Source organism: Enhydra lutris, unplaced genomic scaffold, assembly GCF_002288905.1.
Source record: "Enhydra lutris kenyoni isolate GAN:26980312 unplaced genomic scaffold, ASM228890v2 scaffoldscaffold1, whole genome shotgun sequence".
NCBI classification, from domain to species: Eukaryota; Metazoa; Chordata; class Mammalia; order Carnivora; family Mustelidae; genus Enhydra; species Enhydra lutris.
The window spans coordinates 36,124,216-36,136,579 of NW_019154085.1; the positions used below are offsets into that span (position 1 = coordinate 36,124,216).

At 47.4% G+C, this 12,364-nt stretch overlaps 1 protein-coding gene across 1 annotated transcript in view; it reads left to right on the forward strand.

Annotated features, from left to right (window-relative positions):
* The window catches only part of LOC111142601 (rhomboid domain containing 1), a 123,951-nt gene extending 116,302 nt beyond the window's left edge, over nt 1-7,649 (forward strand). The window contains exon 7 of the mRNA XM_022495905.1: nt 6,521-7,649. Coding sequence (XP_022351613.1) covers nt 6,521-6,615 — 95 coding nt within the window. The 3' untranslated portion in view covers nt 6,616-7,649. The remainder of the gene's footprint in view (nt 1-6,520) is intronic.
* Nucleotides 7,650-12,364: the final 4,715 nt, after the last annotated feature.

Genomic DNA, 12,364 nt, shown 5'->3' on the forward strand with positions numbered 1-12,364 from the left:
AAGAAGTTACAAACCGTTCTTTGTCTAAAAAAATACTTGACAGTGAACGACCAAGGCTGCCCTTTAGAGCTGGGCCTGTTGCTAAAACTACGTACCTCATCAGATGAGAGCCTAATCCCAGCTCCCTTCAGTTACCCAAGAAAGGCTCCTGTTTGCAGTGAGCCCTACCTATGGCAGAAGGTAAACTTCAGATCCTGCCTCTAAGTCATGGATTAAAGCAATGTATTGTTTAAGTTTACAGAGTCTGGTTTGGGATTGAGGAAGACAACTCATAGACCTCAAATCTGGAGCAGAGCAGAAAGGAATCCATCCGGGTTTGAGTCTTGACTCAGCCACTGCCTGACTATGGGGCCTTGGCAAGTTACTTGAAATCTTGAAGCCTCAGTTCCTCTGTCTATAAATAGATGAGGAAGTTCTTACTTGGAGGGGTAAGTAGAATAAAAACCACATATAGCAATATGGATCACAACCATAACATTAAATGAAGCCACGCACAAAGCTTGTGTATTATATGAATGCATTTATGCACAAAAATAGACAAAGGAGTCTGCACCGTTGGAAATCAGGATAACGGGCACTGTCGAGTATGGGAGCCAGGACTAGAAGGGTACACTTAGAGGTTTATGAATGCTAGAAGTGTTCCGGGTTTTGATCTGGGTTTTGGTCTCACATGTTTAGTTCATAAAAATTAATCACGCTGTGCACTTGTTTAAGAAGAGGGAGAGTAAGTAGGGTAAGCATGTAGCAGTGGTTCAGATGTTCCTTATCTCCAGAAGTTCCTCTTTCTGTTCTAGAGGTCACACCATACTTTTTTGTCTGTATTGCGAGAAACACTGGACCCGACATGGTAGACCCAATATTTTACATTACTTGAATTGCTAACTGGATTATACTCTTACTTATGTCAAGTTCGTTGTAGCCATAAAGATTTCCCAAATTGACTGGAGATCAGAGAGAAAAGGACAACAGGTAATGTAGCTACTGAGTGGGTCTCCATTTCTTTTTTTTTTCCCCAAAGATTTTTTATTTCTTTATTTGACAGAGAGAGGTCACAGGTAGGCAGAGAGGCAGGCAGAGAGAGAGGAGGAAGCAGGCTCCCCGCCGAGCAGAGAGCCCGATGTGGGGCTCGATCCCAGGACCCTGAGATCATGACCTGAGCCGAAGGCAGAGGCTTAACCCACTGAGCCACCCAGGTGCCCCATGGGTCTCCGTTTCAAAGCTTCTCATTTTGAGGGTCCAGATACTATTTTAGAACAAAGAAATATCCCCACAGTGGCTGACTTGAATGGTTGAGGAGTCAAAATGGGATTATTTCCTCTCTCAAGTCACTTCTAAATGTTATCTTTCCTGTAAACCATAATGAAGCTTCCGTTTGTATGGAGTTACGAGGTTTTAGGTGAATTTCAGACTCTTTTTAAAGAGATAGATAGATGGATAGATAGAGGTTATAATCAGTGACTCTAAAAGCAAAGTGGTCTTATGTCCTTATGTATTTCCCCTTTTCAAAGACTGTCTTGCCAAATTGCTGGGCTTGGAGTTTCTTTTTGGTCTTTGTCCATAGATGACTTAGCAACCATCCTTTCAGAAGGCATTTTGGGAGCTTTGTAATTCATGGAATTCTAATAAAGTAACCTTCTTAAAGGAGAGAATGCGGGTTCCATGCTCTGCCCTCATTGGACAGTAGAAATCCCTGAGAACACTAGTGATTTATTTAGAGGTTTCCTGGTTAAAAAAAAGTGATTGCCTCTTTAGCTTCCTAATATAAGGGAATGATATGCCATCCTGTGACTCACATCAGTATAATTTCACTGAATGGTGTAGAGTGCTGATCAGATCAGGGGCAAGATCTCTGAATACCAGCAAATTAAACATCTCTGCTTGCAGGGATGGCAAACAGGAGGAAAATGGCCATCAACTCATGGTGCTCTTTTTAGCAATTCTTATCTGGATGAAATTGCTTCTCCTCCCTTAGATGTAAAATGCAGAGGTTACTGCATTATACATAAGGGTAGAGAACTGAAAATCTTTCCATCAAAAACCACGAATCCATAAATCTTATGATCTCATGACTGGTGTTTGTAATTGAGCTAAATCGTCTTAAAATGGGCACTGTTCCTCAGGTTCTTTGATGCATGCTCACTGTTTCTTGGAGTAACATTGGGGACTGACCTCCATTTACAGGGACACGGAGGCAGAGCTCAGAAATACTGATATCCTGTACCGAGTTCACCAGAGCAGGGCTGTCTCACCCAGGCCTGTAAATGTTCAGTGCATGATTTAACTCAGCGAGAAAAGGAGGTCTTGGCTGGGCCCACCAGCTTTCCCAGTGACCGCAAGCCTCCTCCGTGTTACGAAAGCTGTGGCACACTGGAGGTTGGTAATTACCTTTTGTCCGTGTCTGTTTCTTAGAAGGCAAATCTCTGCATTTTGTACGGAATGTTGCCAAGTTGGCTTCAGACAGAATTGGGGTCTGTCTTCTGAGCAGTCACTGTTTTTGTCACTTTATTGTGTATCCTCTACTGAGTTAGTTCACAATGCTAACAAGTAGACATCTGACGCATGGTTCATGATGATGTGAGAGATGAAAAATGATAGCATCCAGCCCTCATCAGGCACTCACTGCATGCTTAGTCCTCAGCTATGCATTTTATGTGCAACATTTCTCTCCTTGCCTCTCAACAATCCAGGGAGTGAATTTCTCTTTTGTCCCTTTTTATAGATAGGGAAACTAAGACCAAGTGAAGGTAACCAGCTTGCTCCAGGATGTCTAGTTAAAAATAGAGGAGTCAGAATTTAGTCCCGAGCAGTCAGACTGCACCGTGGTGGGAAGGACCCTGCAGTCACCTTGCTGGGCAGCCTCCCCTCACACATGAGCCCCCCAGAAGCTGCGAAACAGAGACTTGCCTGTGCACTACACTCTGGTTCCAGGTAGGCCTGGAAGCTTCTCCTGATGCCCTCCCAACACCTTTGCCCTGACATCCCCGGACATCCTGGGGAGTCGACTGCGTCTCCTCCTACCACCCCGCAGAGGCCTGTCTACATCTTCTCCAAGGGCTTAATAAATATAACTACAGACTGAAACCACTTCTAAGATTTTTTGAGGAATAACTCAAATAACTTTTTGAGGATCCCCTGCGAGGATCCTGGGGGCTGCAGAGAGAAGTAATAGATCACGTCACGCAACCGAAAACTACAGAAACCTAGAAGCGAATTTAAAAGTAGTGAATAGCAGGGGTTTGGAAGACAGAGCTTAGTCGAGACTTGAATTGGACTGCAGAGGCCTTGTCCCCAGGGTGGCACTGACTGAAAGCCCAGACGTGACAAATGGTGTCATTTGTGACTGACACCAAATATGTTACTGTCTCCAGAACAGCACAGATTAATTTATACTTGAGAACTTTCCAAAGTAATTAACCCCTGGGATTAAGGACAGTAGAGTGTTCAGGGCCTGAAATGAAGCGATCAAGGCCTTCTTCAGAGAGTGGGGTGGCTTTGGTGATACCAGAAACACTGAGGTTGAAGGATTTTAAATACCCACACATCAGGCCTGATTACAAATCACGTGTTGTTGTGGTGGTACTGTTAGAACCAGGGCCCTCTGCTGGTCCTGGAAAGCCAGGAAATTAAGGGGACCCATGCAGGAACTTTGTAGTCATGTCTGTGGTGACAGCAGAGTCCTGTAGAGTTGACGAGTTTGGGCTGGATCCTCTTCTTTTCTCTTTCCGGATCGCATGAGCTCTGCACATACCTGTCTGGGTTTGGGCAGGAGTGCACGGGCTGGCAAGATGCTAGAGGGGATGATCGTGATGTGGGGTTGTGGGGACAGTGCGTGGGAGCCCCAAGTGCAAGATTTGCTGCCCCATGGGCTGGCTTCATGACCTTATGTGTGTCCCTAATGCTCTCCGAGCCTTAGCTCACTCATCTGTAAACTTGGGATCACAAATTGGCAGCGAGAGCTGGCTGACTGACCTATGGCACCTTAAAAGGACTTGATGTGAGCTGTCGGCTTCAGTACGCGGCACTTCCTTCGGCTCAGCCCCGTTCTCCCCGGATGCCCTGTGAGCCGAGTCCAGAGTACACGTGTCTGGGCTGCTCATTTCAAAAACTGGACCCCAGGGGCCTTCGGTCTGCAGCTTTGTGTCCCTCCCTGCATGGGAACGTTCATTCTCGGGCTTTCTCTTGCGGACACGGTGACTCCCTTCCGGATTCTGAGCACTCTTGCAGCTTCCATGGGCTCATGGCCCGTGGCCCACACTCAACACGCCACGTCGAGCCTGCCTCCGACTCTGCCCACAGCTCTCCCTCAAGGCTCCCCGCCTGCCGGAACGGGTGCCACGTGCTAGCCCGCACTCATCAGTGCAGTGAAGAACCGTCTTATTGTGAAAACAACTGTCAAAGGGAAAGCTGGATTTGGCGCTCATCATATACAACAGATTTAAGCAATAACTAATGGTAATTGGATTCATGAGTTTCACTGTAACTTCTTTTTTAAAACAAGATTTATTTATTTTAGAGAACAAGAGCAAGGGGAAGGGCAGAGGGGGAGGGAGAAAGAAGCAGACTCCCCACTAAGCACAGAGCCAGAAGCAGAGCTCGATCTCATGACCCTGAGATCATGACTTGAGCCAAAATCAAGAGTTGGACACTTAACTGACTGAGCAACCCAGGCACCACTTTCTGTAATTTCAAGGCGTTTGCCTCTTTGTAAAAAATTCCTTTTCAGATACATAAGCCAAAACCGTATCCAGCTAAACTTCAGTCTTAATAGTATTTGATACTATTCATAGTATTCTCCTTACGGTGAAAGTCTTACAAGCCCGTTCTATGTTTGAGTGTCATCCTTAACGAAGGTTGATGAATCGACGTAGGTTATGCTGTCCCAAAAACCCTTGGAGCGGAGTGTAGCCAGCAGGAGTGAGCACGCGGCCAGGCCTGCCCAGCCCACGTGTGCGTTCCTAGGCAGGAATGGCTGCAGTGAGGGGGTACTTCTCCCATGGTCTCAAAAAGAAAGAACCAAACGGGTACATGTTGGGGAAGAAACAAAATGGAAGAGGAGTTACCTTTTGCCTGCCTTTTGAAAATTTCTCGTCATCTGACCACCAAAGTTCTAGTGGTGGACTGAGCAGACTGGTTTTTTTCTCATCAATTTGTTTTTTTTTTAATCCATTGTAACCAACATACAACATTGTGTAAACCTAAGGTGTGTACGTGCTGCTTTATTACATTTGTATATTGTGGTATGAGTGCCTCAGGGGCGTCAGCCAGCCCTTGTACATGGCACACACTCACCAGCTCCTTTTTTTTTTTTTTTTAAAGATTTTATTTATTTATTTGACAGAAATCACAAGTAGGCAGAGAGGCAGGCAGAGAGAGAGGAGGAAGCAGGCTCCCTGTTGAGCAGAAAGCCCAATGTGGGGCTTGAACCCAGGACCTGGGATCATGACCTGAGCGGAAGGCAGCGGCTTAACCCACTGAGCCACCCAGGCGCCCCACCAGCTCCTTTTTTGTGTTGAAAACAATTGATTGGGTCTCCTAGCAACCTCGAAGTTTGTAATACCATATTCTTGACTATAGTCACGATGTTGTGCATTCGATCTCCAGGTCTTACTTACTTGCGCCCTTCAACAGCCGCTCCCCGGCCCCCTCTCCCCCCGGCCCCGGGGAACTGCCATTCCACTCTCTGCTTTCCCAGGCTCGGTTTCTCTGGTTCCACGGGGAGGTGATGTCCTGCACTGTTTGTCTTCCTTTGTGAGAAGGCTGCTTAGTTTCTTGGGCTTTCTCTAACATTTTTTCACCGTAGTGTTTCTTAACAATCATTCTATCCATTCCCATGACCTGGGAACATCTTGGAAAAGGCACCGCTCTTGGAGAATGAACAGAAACCCTTTTCAGGAACGATGTCCATGGTCCTTCATATAATTTTTAGATGTTACGCCTGCATTTTTTCTGCCTCCCCAGTTAATGGTCATTGTGGTAACTGGGCCCCTGTTCTGTGGCCCCTGGTGCTCAGTGGCATGTGTGTGTTTCAAGCAGACATGATTCCTTCTCGCTGAGGTGGGCGTCAGGGGCTGCAGGAGGCCACCGGGCAGAGGGAGAAAGAGGAGGGAGGACCGAAGGCTGATGGAGAAACACCAAACCACATACTTGGTGGGGAAGTTAGAAACAGCAACTTCTGGGCGTAAAAAAATAAATAAGCCCTGGGGACCTTGTAGACATGAGATGATGTAAATTACAAAGAATGGAGGAAAAAAAAGTGAGGGTTTTTGTCAAGAATCTTTGAAATGAGTGGATTAGATTTGTAGACTGGACCACACTAAAAGTATTTACTTGATGTTGAAATTAAGTATTGACAGCTGAGGTTGAAATATGTTTGTTATGTTTCTGCTTCGTGCTAAAATAAAGATGATACCCAAGCCATCAGTCTTTCTTCCCCCTTGAAATCCTCGGAAACAATGCCCTGTACATGTCAGAACGATGGATGGGCAGTCTTTGATTTTTCCCTTGTGCTTTCTCCCAACAGGGACCAGCGGGCCAAGCCCCCCGCCCTACGGGTTCCGTCTCTCACCAGAAGAAGAAATGAGAAGACAACGACTTCGCAGATTTGACCATCAGTGAGGGGCCCGCTTGCGGGATTACGACCCGTGTGGTTCTTCCCCTGAGCCTGCCTCTGCACCGAAGCCCAGTGCAGCCTCCTCTGCCGTGGGCCTCACTCGCCATCCTGGGGCCCCCGTGGGTCTCCGCGCACGGCCATGTTGACTTGTCTTGAGAGCAGCCTTCTGGGTACGGCTCCCAGCTGTCCAGGGAGCGGCCCTTCTCCTGGCCCCTGCTCCCCGACAGGTAGAAGGGCAGTTCCACCTCACAGCAACCCACCTCCACACGCCTGTCTCTCTCTCTGTCTCTCTCGGGTTGCTCGCGCAATGGTGCCTCAGCCTCATTCGGTCCCTGAAGACCGTCACTTTCACTGGCCTGGAAGATCAGGCCCCCCATCATGGCCAGCGTGCCCCACGCTCGACCTGGCAGGAAGTGCGAAGCCATCCCTGGGCCTCCTGACACGCTGCCATGGTGACCTCCCAGGAACAGAGGTGGCCACCATAAGGGGATGTTGTTCTGGTCACCCCCACCCAGGCGCCTCAGTTCCTTGTGCCCCTATGCCTGGATGGCATTGACTTCGTCCCCCCTCGGCTCTTATGTGGCTCTACCTTTACAGAATGTTTGGCTGCAAAAGCTTGGGTAAGACCTCAGGTGGGGAAACCACCCACACACCACACACTCTGCTAGATGTCAGGTGGCACCAGCATTCTGGGCTCGCAGCAGCCCCGCCCGCCAGCTGATGACAGGATAGGCTCCCAGAGCTCTGACCTGTTATGAAGCAGCAGGAGCTACAGGCAGAGGGAGGCAAAGTTGTCTCCTGGGCTGGTCATGGAGAAGTCCCTCCGGAGGAGATATTTCTTTCTCCTAAAAAGTGCCTTTTAAATGGCCCCGGTAACAGCCACGTGTCCTGTCCGGGCCCAGGACCACTGCAGCATCAGAGACCACGGGCCGCCCATGTTACTCCTGGTGCTTGTATTCCGTGAATAAAAGGACAAAGATACCACTGATGTCTTACTGTCACTGAGATATTTGTGTTTAAAGAGCGTTGGAAGCAGAAAAGGATCCTCCTACTTTCATTTATATGCCTAGCATTTATATATAGTTTTGTGATAACAGAAGTAATATATATGCCTGTGTGTGCACAGAGCAGACAGATAGGCCCGTAGGTTAACAGAGGTTATCTCTGGGGTTAGAGCACGTAGGATTTTGCTTTCTGGTTTTTATTGCAGGCTTCTTCAAATGTGTGTATCTGTGCGTATGGGTACTGCTTTTGGAATCAAAGACTGATTCATGTGATAATAAAGCAAGAACTGTATAATCGGGAAAATGCACTTAATAAGTACTATGCCTCCACTGAGAAAATCCACAATATAAAAATACAAATAAATACACGTGCAGTGTTAAAATCAGCCATATTCTCTCCGCTTACGCGTACCCAAGGGTAACAGTTTGGGGGCACGGCTTTCTCAGTTTTGCTTTGTACACATTTGACAGACTTGGAGCATAACAACCCTGCGCTTTTGTATCTATTTCCTCATCCAAATTGATCTGGGAGAGGCCCTAAGCTCAGAGAAGCCCCAGGTCCTGGGGGTATCCTGACCTCCATGAGGGAGCCTGGGCCCCACGGGCTCCTTTATGACCCATCTGCTTGCACTGTGTTTACAACATGAGCGTGTCTGAGTCTGGCAGCCTTAAACACGTTAAAAAGCTCAAGTTAAGTGTCATTTCTCTCACCCCCAGACTCCACGGATTTGACTCCCATTCCCCCGATTCTTACGCCATCTTCTTCCGGCACACTGGAAAGGCCATTCTGTGAGAGCACCCACGTCCTGCCCTGTCGCTGTTTGCGCACCAGTAGACAAAAGTGTGCCTTCTGCCCGGGGAGCATGAACTGTGCATGGCTCAGGGACAAGGACTGTGTCTTGTCTTTGTGCACTGTCCCTCTCTCCCCCCGCCACCACCCAAGGGCTAACCCTGGCTCCTGGGAGGCACTCCCTGAATGTTTTCCCACCAAACTGTTCTTCTATGACATTCAAGTCCAACCACTGTATCTGGAAGCATTTTTTTTTTTACCTGCTTTTGAGTCTGGGGGTAGTAGCTCTTTGCTCTGTTCTTATGAAAGTACATGCAAAGACACTGGCATTGGATTTCGTGTGGTACCAGTACTACAAGATGCACTCCTTTATGCGCATCAGTCAGCGCCAGAGATGTGGGAAAGGTCGTCTTAGTTACAAACCTAAACCGGGTATCTTAGTGCAACAATGAAGATGCTCTGGAAATCACTGATTGCTTTGCTGTCGATAGGCTGGCCTGTGACCAATGCTTATTATTTTCAGCATCCATCATATTTTTTTTCCCTGCAATAACGAATCCTCAAAGTTATGTCAACAAACTGAAACTGGGAGGAGAAAGACAAAACAAGTATATTAGACAAATTACCTTTAATAAGCATCTAGGGCTGTTTTTTTTTTTAATTTGGTTGGTAGTTTGGTTAATAGCAATTTCCTAACGGTCCACTAAGCATCCGGTCGCCAAACTTTGATGGTGGTTAGCCCCCTCAGGAGACCTCTCAATTCAGAATCTTTCTGAAGATGAGGCAATGGTTACCGCGGCTTCCTTGTAACGACCCTGAGTGCACACTGCCCGTGATTCCAAAGTCGTCCGTTGCTAGTTCGAGCTCCTCCCACCCACCCCACCCCCATCCTTTAAAGCCACGTGCTTGCTGCTAAGGTGTGGGCCTGCGGTGAGTGGCAGGGTCTGCTGGGAGCAGGGCCAGCCTACATCGCAGATCCCCGTGCTGCCCCTGGAGGAAGGGGTATAGAAGAGATGAGACCTGCCACCCAGAACAGCCCGTAAGATGGAGAGGGTGGGACAGCACTGGCCTCCTCGTACCCTGGCTTCATGCCTCGAGAGGTTCAGTATTCCGTGAAGAATTGTGTTCAGTTGGTCGTTTTTATCCAACCTTGTATATACAGCTCTTCCTTTCCCTTCTCATGGGATATTGCAATCCTTTACCGGTTTTTGGTTTGGGGGTTGGGTTTGGGTGTGGGTGTTTGCCCCACTCTTGCACATTAGAGCCACAGAGTATCCACATAGAGGACCTTAACATCTGTCAGTTCGTTCCTCTCCTCGATACTTGAAATACCTCTTCCCTCAGCTCTACCAGCTCCGCCGCCTCGTCTTCCAAAACTGACTCTGGGGCTGAGCACTCATCATCTCCACACCCTGTACTGTCTCTGTTGACAAAGCATGAAAGTCAAGCTCAACAGCCTCGACCACAGGACGCCAGCCAAGATTTCAACCTTATTCCCAGTTCTGTAACAGAGTCTGCCCTCCTGCTCATGGGTCTCCCCATCGGAGGCATGAGTTCTTCTGACCCTGTGACTTAACGGTGATGTGCCTTTAGGTGGGACAGCCTTTTCCTCTCTCTCAGCCCATCCAGACCCTCCCTGTCCTGCCCCCAGATACCACAACCCAGAAGGATCTACCGCTCTTGTTGGCTGTTGGTCATTCCACAGCCTTTTGGAATCGCTGTGGGAGAATGTCTTTTCTCTCTAGATTGTAAACTTCATGAGGCAGGGACCATGACCGTTTCTGTGTATCTCCTCACTATACCTCGAACAATGCTCTGTCTGGAATGTCAGAACCAATAAATGCCTGTGGACTGAAACAGAAGCTCATTGGTACCATTGCCAGCGGCACATGCAAAGACAGGTGTGTTGCTAATTGACATTGTTGTGGTTTTTTGGTGTTTTCTTGAATCACATCAGGGAAAGAATAACTTGAAGGAAAGGATTTGCCCGTAGAAAGAATTTCAGACTTTTGTATCGCTGAGGACTCCGTGTGTATACCACCAAATCCGGTCAGTATGCTTTGCAGGAATTCTTTTGATGTGTCCATACAAACGTGGTTTTTTGTTTTTTGGTTTTTGTTTGTTTTTTCCTTCTGTTGCATTTAGGGGTAGAGAGTGATCTTGACATCTTGTTCAGATGACAGAAATGAACTGGCAGATTTGAACGTATGATTTATGCTTTAATCAATGAAAACTAGAACATGGCTGGTAGAAATTAAATTGGGTAATGATATCTCTTGGTGCTTGGGAAGAGAATGGGATGATCAAAATCGATAGTATCATGTGGCTTTAAGAGGCTTTTGGAATCTGGGGCACACACAAGCAGAACCTGAGAAACAGAGCCCTGCCGCATAGCTCCCTGTAAACCCAGCGGATGTGGGTCCCTTTCCTAAGCGTTGGAATAAGCCGCTCACCCACCGGCCGGGCTTCCTGCCAGGAAGTGGTGAAGTTGCTCCTCTCATTTTATTCCTTCCTGAATACCCAGTGTCGTGTCTGGAGGGAAGTGCTACAAACAAGAACGAATCAAAGGAAAGTCTGTGACTTCATAGATTCTTGGTATTTATTTGAGGCCCTTAAAAGTTACTGTCTGACTTTAACCTTGAGATGTGGTCTCTTTGTAAGATGCCTCCATCAATAATTTAAAATTATCCTGCACGTCCTTAGTAGTAGCAGATGATCCTTAAAACAACTGGACAAGGACTTGAGGATCTCATTAAAGAACAGCACCAGGGCCAAATTTCCAGCGACTTGGGAGTGTGAGCTCTGGGCCAGCATGTCCAGCAACACCTAGAACTTGCTGGAAATTCGGACTCCTGCCTCTACACCACAGGAATCATAATCTGCATTTTAACAGGTCCCACGTGTGCATGAATGGATAAAGAAGATGTGGCATCTATTTACAATGGGATATTATCCAGTCATGAGAAAGAAGGAAATCCTGCCATTTGTGACAACATGGATGGACCTTGAGGACATTATGCTAAGTGAAGTAAGATGGACAAAGACAAATACTGTATGATCTCCTCTGTGTTGAATTTTTTTTTTTTTTTAAAGAGAGATCACGAGTAGGCAGAGAGGCAGAGAGAGAGGAGGAAGCAGGCTCCCCGCTGAGCAGAGAGCCCGATGCGGGACTCGATTCCAGGACCCCAAGATCATGACCCGAGCCGAAGGCAGAGACTCAACCCACTGAGCCACACAGGCGCCCCGAATATTTTTTTAAAAATATTATTTATTTATTTGTCAGAATAAGAGAGAGAGAGCACAAGCGGGGGGAGCAGAAGGCAGAGGGAGAAGCAGGCTCCCTAGGGAGCCCAATGTGGGATTTAATCCCAGGACCCTGGGATCATGATCTGAGCCAAAGGTAGATGTTTAACCAACTGAGCCACCAAGGAATCCCCTATGTGTGGAATCTTAAAAAATAATAATAATAATAATAATAAAATCCAGCCCAGAAACAGAATAGGATGGTGGTTACCAGGGAGTGAGGAGAATGGGGACATGGTGGCACAAGCTTTTGGTTATAAGATGGGTATCTTCTGGGTATCTTCTGTGTATCTAACAGCACGGTAACTATAATTAATACTCTGTATACTTGAAATTTGCTAAGAAAGTGGGTTTTAATGGTTCTCATCACCAGAGGAGAATAATGAGAATATGGTGGTAGAAGGGGGGAAAAATGGTCTCAAGTAGTTTCTAGTCACCAAAATCCTTCTCAAATTTCAGTGTGCACAAATGCATTTGGAGATGACCATCAGGGGGCGTCTGGGTGGCTCAGTGGGTTAACCATCAGACTCTGGTTTCGGCTCAGGTGGTGATCTCAGGGTCCTGGGATCCAGCCCCTGTCAGGCTCCGTGCTCAGTGTGGAGTCACTTGTCCCTCTCCCTTTGCCCTCCTCCCTGACTCCCCCTCTCTCAAATAAAT